The sequence below is a fragment of the Castor canadensis genome, chromosome 13 (assembly GCF_047511655.1).
Source record: "Castor canadensis chromosome 13, mCasCan1.hap1v2, whole genome shotgun sequence".
Taxonomy (NCBI): Eukaryota; Metazoa; Chordata; class Mammalia; order Rodentia; family Castoridae; genus Castor; species Castor canadensis.
In genome coordinates this window covers 124,897,123-124,912,128 of record NC_133398.1, presented here as the reverse complement: position 1 = coordinate 124,912,128, position 15,006 = coordinate 124,897,123, and the positions used below count along the sequence as shown (strand labels likewise).

The window sequence follows — 15,006 nt, the reverse complement described above, 5'->3', positions numbered from 1 at the left end:
AAAACTTCAGGTGACTCAAAAGCAGGAGGTTAAAAACAGCAGCAAAGCAGATGCTTCAGTGCTGTGAGGGAGAGGGACTCCAGGTAGGGCCAGCCGAAGACTGGGCTTAGCAGAGTAGTTGCCTGTAATGAGGGAACCTAAGGCTTCCAACCCAGAAGGTGAGCCCCAGCCCACACAACCAAAGGCAAGGTCACGGCGCTGGTTAGGACTTTCACTGCACTCTGTCGGACAGATCCATGATTATCACAACTTTCCAGAAAGGAAACATTTAACGTACTTCCTGGTCTCCAACAGGTTCCTATGACATATTAAAACGAACACAATATATTTTAGGAGAGGCGTTAAGTTTGCCTATCTCTACAATTGGAAGCCTTTTTGCCCCTCCATCTCTCTTTACAAGTAGCTGGGCAGTGTGACGCCAGTTCCAACCAAGATGACACCATCACCATAAGTGGACCAAGCAACTAGAAGTGAGAACCCCGGACATCAACACTGCGTTCGCCTTACGACAGCCATCATTGATGCTCACCAATTATACGTCTGTATCTCAACCAACATTCCACTTTATATTTAACGTAACCAGATGTGTCTGTTGCTGCAAAATGACCTCAGGTGGCGTCCATCTGATATGCTCAACAGTTAAGACCATCCATTCCCCCACCAAGCTTTCGTGGAGGTGCACTCTGTGTGTTCTGAGCTAAGTGGTAGAATGAGTAGTGGGTGAGACCAAATCCTCTACTGCACTTCTCCAGGAGGCTCACTGTCCCGGGGGACACACAGGTGATGCACATGCACGCATACCAAGTGTCAAGGAGGAAATAAAGACGGTGATGCCAGGTTGGGTTTGGGGGGGAGGGAGAAGGCTACTTTGATTAGGACCCAGATGGAAGTACCACTTAAGGTGACATAAAGCTGGGGGCCAATGTACAGGGAGCACAACTGCAAAGCCTTCAGGTGTGGCTGGAGCCCACAATTAGGCTATGCGTTTGCCTGCAACGGTAGGCTTAGCTCCTTCTCAGGTGTTCTGGACGACGTTCATAGGGTCTCACATCCATATTCCCCAGAGTGCTCTGGAGCAAGCTACAACCAACAGGAAGCCCTCAGGAAAGAGGAACTGTATGGATGACAGCCCAGAGCTGGTCACTGCCCTTCAGCATCTTCTATATCATCCATGAGTGTAAGGCTTCTGGCTCAGGAAGTCCCATACAACCTCATTCAGATGATTGAAATTACAGCCCTGGTCTGGGAGAGAAGTGTTTTTTTTCTTCTTCTTCTTTCACTTTCCCATTTTCAAGGTCAAAGTCCTTCATATATATATATAATGTTCATGAAATACTGCTGAGGAAGGTAACTATGGAGCAGAGTGAACCACAAATCGAGTATTAGTTGTGCAGATGTAGTTCAGGGAACACTGGTAACAGCTATGACTTAAGGGGTCTGTCTAGCTCCCTTTTTGGAGATTTAACTTCTGTCTCATTTTCCTGCAATGAACAGGTACGATCAAAGACTCCTCTGTGACACAAAAGACATGTGAAAGCTGTTGGATGGAAGTCTGAATTTAAAACAAGTTCAACGCACAAATAATTGGCACTTCCCTGACATCCTTCAGACCTGTGCAGTCTCTTCCCTCTCCGCCTCCAAATGCAACATCCAAGGATAAAGTGACAGGACTCTCTGGGATCCAGAGACACCCAGTAACCTTTTGATGGGCGGGTGTGGTGCCTTAACTCATTACATCCACAGGAAACAATGGGACTGGGGACGTGAGGACCCTGCTTCCCAGTGCTGCCACTGAGGCAGAGTCTGTCCCTAGTGTGGTTGCTCCCTGAAACCTTCTCTATGAAACGGGCGTGAGAACCCCAGCCTCGCAGGATGGCGTGACGTCAGCTGACAGTGACTGGAGGTGACATTTCCCTAGGCCTTCCCTTGCCTGGAAGCTGAGCACTCACTCATTGGCTCAGAGCGTGCGTCACGGCCTTGAGCAAGTCACCCGGCTAATCAGAGGCAGAAGTGACCCTTAGGCCTGAGTCCAACTGCCCTGCCGGCCTCAGAGCCTCTAGGGACCTGAGTCCAGGGAGGAGGTGGTCTAGGAGTTCGGTCCCATTTTCCTTCTGGTCCGCAGAGGGGCCTGTTACGGGGGGGAGGGGGGGAGATGGCTGAGGACACATTGGGTTAACCAGGAGCCTCTTTCCAGTAAATTCTGCAGCTCCTTCTCCAGAGACCCAAAACTCACACCGATCCTTTGAAAGAGGCAGGGACAAAGCAGATGGGCTGGGGATCATAGGGGTCATTCATCTGACAGGTCCGGACATTTGGACCAGTCCTACTCCAGCCCACGCACAGAAGACAGACATGTTCCCCTCCTGGGTCATAACAAATGTGTGTGGCGTTTATGCAAAAAAAATTTTCTTTTAGCAAAAGCTTATTTTGAGCCAGGTAAAGATGACCTGAGGGAGCAGCTCAAGTTTTCTTTCATAAAGGAGGAATAGTTTTTGTTCACTCCCGCCCGTGTGTGCAGGCGCAGAGGCATGGCACACACTCCAAGTGCACTGAATGGATAAGTCACTGAGCTGTCTCAGTACAGAGTCCTGGGAACAGGCAGTCATCTGTACAAGATATTAATTCCCCCCAAAGCCTCAAAAAGTCAATCAGTCAAAACAAATGACCCTTTCAGTCTGCAAAGTACCCACTCAGCATCCAATTAGGAAAATGGGGTCTGTGTATATGCAAGTGTACCATTTGCATTCGATTAATCCCATGAATTATCTAACAGTCTCTAGAGAGATTTTTCTTTTTCCCTCCTTTAGTCGTTTTAGGTCCTTCTTTCAATGGTGAGATTAGTTACTGTGAGAGCAAAAAAAGGCTATAACTGCAAAATTATTTTCACTGGCTCATTTTCTAAATTGTAAAAAATGAAGATGCAGTAATTTGGGCAATTGACTGAAAAATCAGGGGCTGTGAGACTTAGCCAGTCTTCCACCCACCTCTTTTATTCATGAGTGGCCAAGAGCTGCTGCAGGTTCTGTGAGAGTGTGCCCTTGGGTGTTGCCATGGGAAAAGGCTGGAATGGGACAGCCCTTATCTGTACTCAGGAAGACGGCCCAGCGAGGTGACAACCACAGACACACCCAGAGCAGGACACATCCACTCACCCACAGACCTCACCAGAAAACAAGATGGGCTGTGCACAGGCAGTGCACAGGCACCCACCCATTCAGGGTTCCAAGCCGTCCATGTGCCTGGGGCAAGCACCCCCTCCCCATTACTCCCCCCCACCCCACAGACTAGCAGCTTGCAGTGCCATCTGTTATCAGGCTCGCCTGAGCTGCTTCCTCTGAATGGCTTTCCCCGAGACCAACCGGCTCGCCCTGTCGGATGCAATCAGGTCAGCTGGACTTGCTGCTGGTTGCAACTCCCAACACAACCCTGCATCTGTTGGGTGGCCCCTTCTCCATCCATCACTCACTACAGCAGCAAGTGAGGAGTAGATACAGTGCTACCACAGCCAAAAATGTCCTCTATCCCTTACTGCGTCACTTTCCAAGCCGAGAGCTGTTCCGAGTTCTACCATGACCTTGCCTGCAAACTCGGTGACACAAGCCAAGTCCCATCGTCCCGCAGGAAAGGAGCACACCCAAGGTTCCATCCAGCAAGCAGTGGGACCTACATGCAAGACAGCACCCTCTTATCAAGTTCTAGAAAATAACCCAACAACAAACCCAGGAGCTTTCTGGGCAGGTTCCTTATGACAGCAGTCAGGCTGTTGTATTAACATTAACCCTGGCTCCCTTCCCCCCAGCTTCTGTGGGGCTGACATCACCCCTCAGCTCTGGGCGGGTCTTCCTGCCATTATCCAGCTCAGGCCTCTTTTCATTGGCCCTGGGGAAAAAGACAATGACCACCTTTGCAAGCAGGCTCCGTGGCACATCAGTGGCCTGACTCATCTCCTGCAAAGGTCCTTCCCTCTGCATCTGTGCGGGAAGAGGCACATCACTGGGAGCCACTTTCATGATTTTGTTGCTCTCTGGCTTAGTTGGATTAGGAGCTCGTACATAAGGACCCCCTGGTGCTGCGAGGAAGTTTCATCACCGGGTCAGCCCGCTGTGAACTATATTCTGTCAACACCACTTCTTCTTACAGCCACCAACCAAACCAAACCAAAACAAAAAAAAAACAGTGGGAGAGGTGTGGCATAAAAAATGCTTTGAGTTCAAAACGTATAAACTCAGAGTAAAGTTCCCCTATCAGGCATTTCAAAGGTACGAGGCTTTCAAACAAGAAATCTATGGACTTTTTTTTTTTTCTTAATTTATAAGGAGTTTGGTGGTAGGTAGAAAAGGGAAGGCGTATGGTTGCTCTTGGTGGGGTGGGGGGAGCAAGACTCACCAAAAAGAAAAAAAAAAAAAAAAAAAAGCAAAAAACCTAGCTCTTTTCCAAACCCAGTCAGCAGTTTGGGAAAGTCCCACCAATGAAGCTTAGCCTCCAAGAAGGTTCCTTTTCTCCTAAAGGTCAAAATGCCCACCCAGCAGGTATCAACCCCCCACCCCCACCCCCAGAAACAATCTGGGTAGGAAAGAGTTGAGGGTGAGAGGATGCGGAGAAAACCAAAAACAGCTTTTTGCTTTTTAATACTTCCAGTACAACTCCAGTGACTTTGGAGCTTTTCCCCTGGGGAAATCACTGGATCCGTTCACCTACCAAAGCCCACCACCCATCCCAGTCCCCCACTCATCCAGACCGCGCATGGAGTCAATCCAAGCGGTAGGGAAAGGTGTGTGTGTGTGTGTGTGTGTGTGTGTGTGTGTCACACAACTGTCCCTCTTGCACAGAACTGGGCTGTTCCATCAAAGCCGTATCTGTTATATTTCTCTTTCTCTTCTGTTTGGCGTATTCACCAACGAGAGAAAAGGAGGTAAGCTTTGGCCGCCCTGACCTGCAGCTGGAGCACAATACTTTCGCACAGTCTTGCCGACCCCTGACATAAATTTTACACCGCAGCTGGCATTTACACACTCAGGATTTCCATATGTATAGCTGCTCCGTGCTAATTATGCTAATCACCCCTCTCACGGGCTGCTGCGAAAAATGGTTGCATTTAGCACTCCAGTGCCTACCAATGAGGCTCACTGTGTGGCTGAAATGTACATTCAGACGGCCCTGAATGGCAAGATTTTTCCACGTTGCTGGCTACATTCAGGCCGCAGAAAAATTTATCCAAGTCAACTGGTTTCGGCCCGCAACAAAAAAGTTACGAGAAAAAAGTGAGTGTGTTCTTGCCCTAACATTCTGGATCTGCTTGCAAGCAAAATGATAAATCAATTGGGTTGGGACACAAAAACAGAGAGAGATTTCTTTTGGAAGCCATGTGAAACTGTAGCCTATTAAAAAAAAAAAAAAAAAAAGATGAAGAAAAAAAAAAAGGGGGTCATCCTACTCCCCCAAATCTCTAGAAAGAGCAGTTAATAGATATTTAGCCCTAATCCCACTTCTCACAAATTGCAAGCTTTGTTTGCAATTAAGCAAGGTGTTAAACACATGCAATTCTTTCTTGGACCATGTAGGGGCTAAAAGGATGATACTGTATTATGTGTCATTTTGTGGGTTGCACTTCATGGGGGTGCTGGTGGTACAATCAGGTACAAGGGAAAAAAATGATTTCTTAAGCAGTGAGGAACATTTCTTTTGTGATTTTCATGCCTGGAAAGCCTCCACTTAAAAAGTGTGTGTGTGATGGGTAAGTGTATATTGTGAAGGTTTCTGGTTTCCCATTGAAGGGGCAAAGGAAATCAGGGAGTTGGGGGTGGGGAAGATGGGAGAATTCAAAAAAGGGGAGGAAAGGGAGAATCAAGACTTCCTTAATGTCAAAATTCCTGTTCTTCTCATCATCACTTCTTAAAGCAGTCTGCTCAGATCACTCTACAGAATGGATTGTTTTGAATCAGGAAAATATTTTAACAATTTGCAAAATCTGATTTCGTATTAACTCACAAAAGGTGTTTGTGTGACTATCAACAAGACTGAGGTCAGTCAGTGCAAGGACTTCTGAGTCTATGTTCTGTCTAGGCAATTCTTTTACCTGCCTGTGGCACTGAAAATAAAACACCTTGGCTGGAGGAAGGGCCAAGGTGGCTGGAAAGTTTTTCTCACCTCCAAATCGTCACTTACAGTACACTTCTCGCTTCTATCCCCAGAGCACAAGCAAACTGGAAGGTATTTATTTTGACCCTATCTTAGGCTCTCCCACCCAGTGCTACCAAATACCAGAGCAGCCCTGTGATAAATCTTGGGTTTACACCCAGGAGGTGAAGCAGCCCAGCAGGCTTCCTCTGACACTGTAGGAGGTCATGATTGCCTCCCTGGCCTGGCTTCCCCTCCCTTTCAATTTAACTAAGAGCAGATGACAAGGACAATGTTCACAGTATCTGAAAAGGATGCTACTTGGACCACCATAGCTTCTTCCTATCCACTCTCCACCCCCATTCTGTTCAATTTTTTTTTTCTGTGTGTGTGTGGGGGGGTGGTGCTGGCTGGGGTTCGAATCCAGGGCTTTGCCCATGCTAGGTGAGCACTCTACCGCTGGGCTACACCCCCAGCTGCTGCACAACATTTTACAACTTTATCTGACTCAATGAGGCAACAGGATCCAAGCCACATCTTGCTGTCTTTGGCATCCAAATCCAAGTTACAATTCTTTGCTATTCCAAAGTGTTAGTTTATCTGTGCAGCCCCAAACACAATGAGTACCACTGCACTCACTGCAAAGCAATGGGCCTGCCCCTCTCTTCCTCTCTCTGTCTCTTGTTCTCCTCAAACAGGAGACGGACCACCCTGCCTCGTGGCACACAGCAGTGTTTACATTGCAATACTCGACTGTGTAATACATCTGGCATTTTTGGGCAGGATTCCTGAGCTAAGGGCCAGAAGCCCTTAAGCAACAATTGAAGGGGGGGGAGTAAGTACGCACATTGACTTAAGGCCCATTTTCAGTTCGTGTTGCTTACTTCTGTGCATGTTTCATCAACAACTATCTTGCTTGCCACATTGAGGTCTACTGCAGCTTTTCACTTTATTATCCTAATGATACTAAAGAGAGTTTGTGCTGTGACATGGGAACTTGCTTCTCACAGGCCTCACCTTCAGAGCCTAGGGACATTCTGGGACCCACCTTAGAAATCTCTCTCCAGCCACACATCTGTCTTTCATTAACAGGTACCTGACTGCCCACCCAAGACATGTGATAGACAGACTATGCCGGGAACCCCAAGTAAAACACAATAGTCACCGCCTGTCCTGAAGGGGCAAAGGATGGGTGCCAACTTTCTGGGCACCCAACAACTCAAGACAGATTGTCATAACCATTACAGAAGGCTAAGTAGTTCTTTTAAACCTAGCTAAAGGAGAATATGTAGAAAAAAAAAAATCAAGACGATGCAGTGGACAGGGGAAAAAAGTCTTCAACCCAACTTAAAAGAAGAAAAAAAAAAAATCTATGAATTGTTATCAGGCAAACCAAATTCGGATTAGCAGCAGAGAACAAGGACTAGAAGTGTTTATATTTTGATGACCCCAATTCTATCCGTGTGTTCAAAGAATGTTCCCACCAAAGAGGTTCTAAGGAGCTTCTTCCTTCTGACCAGGTCCAAGTGACTGCTTACTCTGTGCACTCTGGAATGTCAACCAAGACCTCTCTTAAGGATGGAAATCTAAGGCTACAGTCAGCCAAAATTTGGATAAGGAAATCCACCCTCTTCAGTTTCTATCTGAGCTTGCATTCCCATGGCTTTGGTATGAGTTCCATCCAGGGAAAGGCTGAAGAAGGGAGCCCGGGTGGGAATGTCATGGTTTATGTTTCACTTAGCTCAGAAATGCTAAGTGAAATGCTACAGAACCAAATTCTCTACTTCATGTGTCACAGTGAGGACAGGGGACCAAGACTCTTTCCCACACTGCTTGGTGGTTTGATAAACATTGAAAGAACGTGTCCATGAATTCTACAGTTACCTCCAAAGTCCATAAAAATGTCAGGAATCTTCCATAGAAGCAGGACATCTTCTGCTGGCAGGAACCCATGGAAGAGTAGGGTCTTGGAACAAACCCCAACCAAGACAAGAACTCCAAGGAAGCAAATGGCAGCTCTGCTGTCACCACAGCTGGCTTGAAATAAGTTTAATTCCCTCCTGTCAGTTTGAGCTTAGCTGACCTTGAGACCTTTTCAGATTTCACACTAGTAACTTCAGAGATGCACTTGGGAGGGCAGGAGGGAAGAAATGGGGAAGGAAGGAAGGAAGGAAGGAGGAAGGGAGGGAGGTAGGGAAGGAAGGAAGGAAGAAGAAATTCAGGGAGTCAGTGGAGGGACACAGGAAATAAGTGTAACAATAGTAGAATCCTACAAGTATATGATTTTTTTAGGGATAAGTTGCTCCACTTTCCCTGCCCCACCCCAAAGAGTATCAAAATGGTACCAAGAGTTAAAACACTTCTATGCAAAATGGCTTTTATTGAACCTGTCTCCTCTAAAATAATTTAAACATATTCCCAATTTGTTTTAAAAGCCAAAAGAACTCTGAGAGTCAAACACCTCCCTCTGAGCAGAACAGCATACACTTTGGGATTCAATCTTGGGCAGACAGCTGGCACTGACCAAGTGGGAGGCAAGCCATTTGAGAAGTCCCTTCCTCTGCAGAATTAGGAGCCCGTGTGCCCCCCAATAAGGTGAGCCAAGTAAGGGCAGACATGTTCCAACTCTGTCGGAGTGGACAGGGTTCCAGGGGTCACACACAGGTCAGCTTTGAAGGAGAAATCCAAATGAGATATAGACATGGCCTTGTGGAAACCAGACAGTTCTCCCACAGCTTGTCCAGCCAGCATTAATCTTGACATCAGGCAGCTCATACATCTGGAAACTGTCATCTTCTGGAACCTTGGGGTGGCATTAGATGTATCTGAAATTCCCCTTGCCCAACCTGGCTGCTATCCTGACAGTCGGGAACAGCAGGCAGCACAGGGATCTAGAGAATTCAGGGCTGATCACCTGCCCAGTGTAGAGCACGCTTGAGGCTAGCTATATTTTTAAAGCAATTATTGCTGGGTTTTCCTTTTTCGATGATTTTTCTCCAAACATGAAAGGTACACCACAATAGCTTGCACCTCGTGTGCACCACTCTCTAAATGTGATAAAAATAAATGTATTCTTCATGTTTAAAACGGGGGGGGGGGGGTCCAGAGACTCGTAATGCCTGTCCCTTGTGAAATGCGCACAAACTGACTGTCCAAGTGAGCAGAAACCAGGCCATTTCAGAAGAGCAGGGAAACGTGGAGCCAAGTTCTACCTAACTGGCTGGGGTCCATCTGTCCCTTGCTGCCTCCCTCAGCTCTGCTCCATAGGGCACCTTGGGAAAAGTGGCTTGTGACAGAAACATCTGGAGGAGATGAGACCAAAGATGCTAGTGTACCATGAGCTCCTAAAAGGAGCTGTGACTTCAGTAGGCTTCTGTTCAGTTTTCTGAAGTCCTGGTGAGACTGAAAGTCTCAGCTCACCGTTGAGTTCTCTAAATCACAAAGACAAGGATGCCTTCGAGACCAAAACCTTTTGCACCTATGGCAATGCCTTGCAGCCACCTCCATCCTGACTCTTCCATCTGCACAGCGGGGGTCTTCTAGTAGCAATTATTTATCCTCTAAACTCAGCTGGAGTGAGCTTACACACTCTCCTACCTTCCCCAGAGGCACTGGCAATGAAGGAAAAGCTTTGGTTGCCACAGGCAGAAGGGTGATACTGGCATTCATCTAGTGGGTAGAGGCCAAGGATGGGTACATCTTATGGGTACAACAGGCAGCCTCTCACACAGAGATCATCCAGCCCAAAACCCCAACAGTGGGAAGGCCAAGAAACTGAAAGGATGGCGAATCTCAAAGCTTAGTGCCGTCAAGGTACAAACTTGAGGGCACTTACATATACTGAGCATGTATTTTTTAAAACACATTCTTCTATTTCGCTTCAAAAAAAAAAAAAATACAGTTCTCATCCTCCTCCCTTGATCCTGGTCTTCACAGTGCTTAATAACCAAACACCAAGGCAATATGGATTCATTTTAAGCCTGTTATCCTTTGCAGAAGAGAGGCAAGGGGCTGGGTAAGCTTTTAGGAAAAAAACCAAAAAAGCTCAGAGATAACTGAATATTCTATCACAGCACAAGCTTGACAACCAACTTGTGTCAGAGGGAGGGATGGAGGAGAAGAATTACATTAAAGGAAATAGGCAGGTTAAGAGGATAAGTCTGCTCAACCAAAAAGATATGCCAACAGAGAAACGGGCAAGTTTAGAAAGAAGTCAGGTTCCTCCTGAGACCCAGGCGAAAGCAGTGATGGCACCAGGGATGATAAGGGAGATCAGATACAAATCACAGGACAGGCAAAGAACAGCAAGCAAGGAGAGCTGGCAGCCCTCTCCTCCTCGATTACAGACCTAAGCCTCCCATCTCCAACTCACTTACCCCCCACCAAAGGGAGTGAGGTACCAGAGGTCACACTGCTATTCTTTCTACCTGGGATGCCCCTCACCTCCACCCCTCCTGCCCCAGTGCCTGGCGCAGGCCTCCTCCCCAGGGCCAGCCTGGAAAGCATGGCCCACTTCCCGGTGGTCTTAGCACTGTGGTCTGGCATGTTAACCACCCACATTCAGGTCTGTGTGCCTGCTGGGTGAACACCCCCCCCACCAGGGTCTGTTGCTTTTCAACAACCTCTCTCTGGTGTTCTGGGTGGTGCCTGGTGCAGAGCAGCCCAGAGAACATGGGCTGAATGGATGTTGCTACTTTAATATGTCAACCTGTCCCTTCTCCTTGCTGCCACCATCACGTTTCCATAGTAACAGATGTCCCCCCATATTTTGCCAACTCTCATCAGGTCCTTCGCCAGTGAGCTAGACCTGATGGTTGTGACTGCAAAGAGTCTAACCCTAAGACCCAAGCTAGCAACTAACATGTAACCGAGCTTCCTCAAAGGCAATCATAAGGCCATTTTAACAGACTCGTGTGTAAATGTGGGTATGTACAGATAAATAAATAAAACACACTGAACCACACGTTGTGGCAAATGGGTTCGACTAGCTTGATCAAGTCACATTTCCATAGCATGTTAAAACATGAAAAGTCAAAGAGATGGCTATTAGGTAGATCCCTTCATTTGCTGGCTGTATTAAAGATAAATTTTGGCAGAGATGAGGAAACTCCGAGTAAGCCTGTATGCATATCTACTCCTATAAACACAAGGAACTGGATGTGTGTTAAACAAGAGAAACACCATTTTCCCAAACTGTCTCTCAACACCATAGCCTTCCCTCTTCACTGCTGCTTTTTAACCAGGGAAATATAGAACTCCTCTTTATCTGGTTTGTGTGTTTAGCAAGTAGCCAGTCCCTGTACGAGTTCAAGGCCAGAATCTGCCCAGTCTCAACTAAGAAAGTGTCAGTAACGACTTCTTTGCTGATAGTCATGAGGAATTTATCCAAGAGACAGAAGTACAAAATAAACCTAGACTTGGAGCTGTTACTTTCATTCATTGACCTTCATTGGTGTCTAAGGACAGCAGAGAATTCTTACTCCTGAAAACGAATGCTCACACTCTTCTACTGGCTGCTGACCTGAAGATTAAGCTCATGGTGCAACAAGACCTCCAGTGGTTTTGAACTAAGATGAAAGCTATCCAACAGGGTGGCAGCTTCCTAGCTTGGGCTTACCTGCGTTTCTGAAACTTGTTTCTGCTACAGGAGAAGAATCTAGCAATGAAGGAATGGATGAATGAATGAACAGATTAAGGTCCAGGCCACAGGAGACCTAGTGACTGAAGTCACCTGTAGGCAAGGGAACACGGAAAGAGATGTAGATGGCTCAAGATTTCTCATTTGAAAAGGGGTCCAGTAAAAGCTCAGCGCCCTGGGGCTGGGGGCGTAGCTTAGGGGTACGGTACTATGCACTGGATTGCATTTTCAGAGCCATAAATTCGAAAAGGAACTCAGCGGCTAACGTCACTGGGTCTCAGTTGTGTCCTTAGCCTGTCTGCTGGGGAAAAACCAAACCAAACCAAAACATAACCCCCCCCCAAAACCTTCCACTCTCTAACATCGTCTCCCTAAACCAGTTGGGCTCCCCCTTAAGCATGTTTTTCCTCTTCCTCCTAGGTCTTGAGTTGTATAACCCAGGAAGTGGCAGGGAAAAAAAGACCACAGAGGAGCCTATGACACCAGCCAGCACCACAGCCAGTTTCTTTGTGTCCTGTGCTCCAAGTCACTCAGGAACTGGTAATGAATGTCCTCCATTCCTGGGCTCTGCTGGTGGTGGTGTCACCTGCTAGAACATCCTCCCTCCTTCCCTCTCAGCCTCACCACCTCCAAGATTCATTCCTCCTAACTCAATTTTCATAGCCTATTTCATGTGTGACCCCAAGTCCAGAGCAAGTGCATCTTATTCTAGTACTTTGAGTGCAAGCATTTGGGCAGCGTCCAGTGCTTGCTTAGCACAGTGCTAAAGGGTCATCACAGGTGCTCAGGAAATGAGTTGCTAGGGGACATAGAAGTTGTTCAGTAAAACCCTTCTTTCATCTACCATTGACGATGAGGCACGAAACTGATTCAATCCAAAGAACGCTCTTGTATTAATTACCAAGCTACCTAAGACAGGAATGTCTTCTGGTCTTAATTATTGGGATTATTATTTTAATTACCACTTCGCAACTAAATACTCCATTATAAGCTTGCAAAACAAAATATTCTGGAAATCAGTCTTCCCCAGATCATCCTCAAAGGCGACCAAAGAACCGTAACCCTTCAGCTTTCAAATTTTGTCTCCTACCTGGTAGTATAGGAGTGCGCTAGGTTGTTCTGGGGCCCTCCCAACGCCTTGTAAAAAAAGCCCAAAGTAGCGTTTAAAGGGTTAAAATGTTTCCAAACAGCAGGATTCTTTCCTTTACAAAAAAAGATAAGTAGGAAACCAACCAACACGAATTCAAAAGAAAGGAAGAAAAATAAGTAAATAAATAAATAAAACCTGTATCACCAAAAGAATGTAAGTTGTCTTCATCTCAGGGGAAGAAATCTATTTTAAATTTACAACCCCTAAACTGAGGCTCGCAGATAAAAAGACTGGCAGGACTCTTCGGAGAGCTCCCGCGGCCCCTCCCATCAAATCCACGCTCTTAAAGCACATTGCTTCTTTCTGCCCACAAAATGCAGCCTTGCCCCAGAATAACTCCATTTAAAAAGCCCCCACCCGCAAGGCAGCAATAATCTACTTTGCAAACATGCGTTCCACTCTGCGCTTTACTATTTTTCTTCCAACTCCTTCCCTCTCCCCTCCCCCCCACTCCTCACCCTACCCCCTACCCCCCCGTTTTTTTTTTTGTACCTTGAGACAAATGTTTTTTTCCCCAGAGTTGAAAGCTGTCCAAAAACAGGACCACACACGCCGCCGCCTCCGCAGGCCCGCGCTGCGCCCGCCCCCCGCCCTCCCCAGCCCGGCCGGGGGCGCGCACACTGCCTGCAGCCGGAGGGGTGGCCTTGCTCTCCACCCTCCACTCCATTCTCCTCGGGACGCCGTGGGTGGGGGGGAGGGGGAGGGAACCAAGCCCAGCCGGGAAGCCACGGTGGGGACAGGCTTTCCCCGAGGCTGCATCTCTGGGCGAGGCCAAGGCGGGGCCCCGGTGGAGGTGGTCAGCCCCAGTGGCCCTCCCCTCCCCCCCCAGGCCGTGCGCAGTGGTCTGTCCCACGGAGGGGGCCCCGCGCCCCCGCCCGCCCGCCCTCGCCACTCTCTCCCACAACACCTAGCAAAACGCAGCAGCGCCCCGAGTAGATTACAGCGCGGCCTTTGTCGGGCGGGCCTGGCTGCAGGCCAGGCGCCCAAACAATAAACAATTCCCCCTGGTGCGGGCGGGGGTGGCGCTGGCCATGGCGAGGCTCTAGGTGTATGCCGGCAAATATCTTTATCAATCGAAGGGGAGGGACAGGAAGGGAAAGGAAAGGGGACTTTGCAGCGACGAGCGCGCGAGCGCTTACCTTCCACCCACAGCTCCTCCACGTTGGTCTCCAGATTAGCTGCCTTTAATCCCACAGCGAAGGCGCCAAATATGAGGAGGCCCACCACCAAGAACTTGCCGCAGTTTTTTTGAATGTAACAACCCAGTTTAAATAAGAGTCTCTGAAACTTCGCTCTCAGCCACAGCGGCGCTTTCCGGCCAGTAGCCTTCCCCTGGGGACGAAGCAGAAAGGAGGAGTGAACGCCGGGGAGTCGCGGCCCGCGCGCCCACGCCCGCTCGCGCGCACCCGCTCGGGGATCCCCCCTCCCTTCCCCCTCCCCACAGACAGCCGTGGGGAGGGGGGGCGTGGGCGGTCGCAGCGCAGGGACTTGCCCTGGGGCGGGGGGGAGGATGTTGGATGGAACCCTGGTGGGCCAGAGAGAGCGCGAGCAGCGTCGGGGGTGCGGGGGGGACCGGCCACAAATCAAAGTCAGACTGCAGCGTGGGAGCGGCAGCTTGGAGACCCCCCCACCCCACCCCCAACGCGCAGCATCCTTCAGAGTGTGACAGGGGCCGCTGGGGCTGCCATATAGAAGGGAAAGCAAAAGCCAACAGGCACTCTAGCCCACACCTGGGAAGCAAAAGGGGGGGGGACAGCGATGGAGCCCAATAGTTAAGCACCAGCGAGCCATATCCACCCCCTCTTCCCGTTAACCATCCATTATGATCACCCTTCACCGGGTGCCCCGGCGAGGATGGGTGCTTAGGGAGGGAGAGGGGGAAGGGAGTACGGGAGCGTGCGCGCTTTTGGGAACAATATCCTGCGAGTTCTTCCATCTGGACCCCAGCCTGGAGTGCTAGGAAGTGGGGATCCACGTGGTGAGCGCGATCAGCCCGCCGGGGCTCAAACTCAACTCCCGATGCATTTCTATAGCGTTTGGAGACGCTGTGTGAGTTGAATTAGGAAGTGCGGCAGCCATCTGCAACTTACGACAGTATTTG

At 48.7% G+C, this 15,006-nt stretch overlaps 1 protein-coding gene across 1 annotated transcript in view; it reads right to left on the bottom strand.

Moving 5' to 3' along the window:
• Ptch1 (patched 1) overlaps positions 1-15,006 on the bottom strand; it is a 52,221-nt gene that overhangs the window by 36,094 nt on the left and 1,121 nt on the right. The window contains exon 2 of the mRNA XM_074052569.1: positions 14,045-14,237. Coding sequence (XP_073908670.1) covers positions 14,045-14,237 — 193 coding nt within the window. The remainder of the gene's footprint in view (positions 1-14,044; positions 14,238-15,006) is intronic.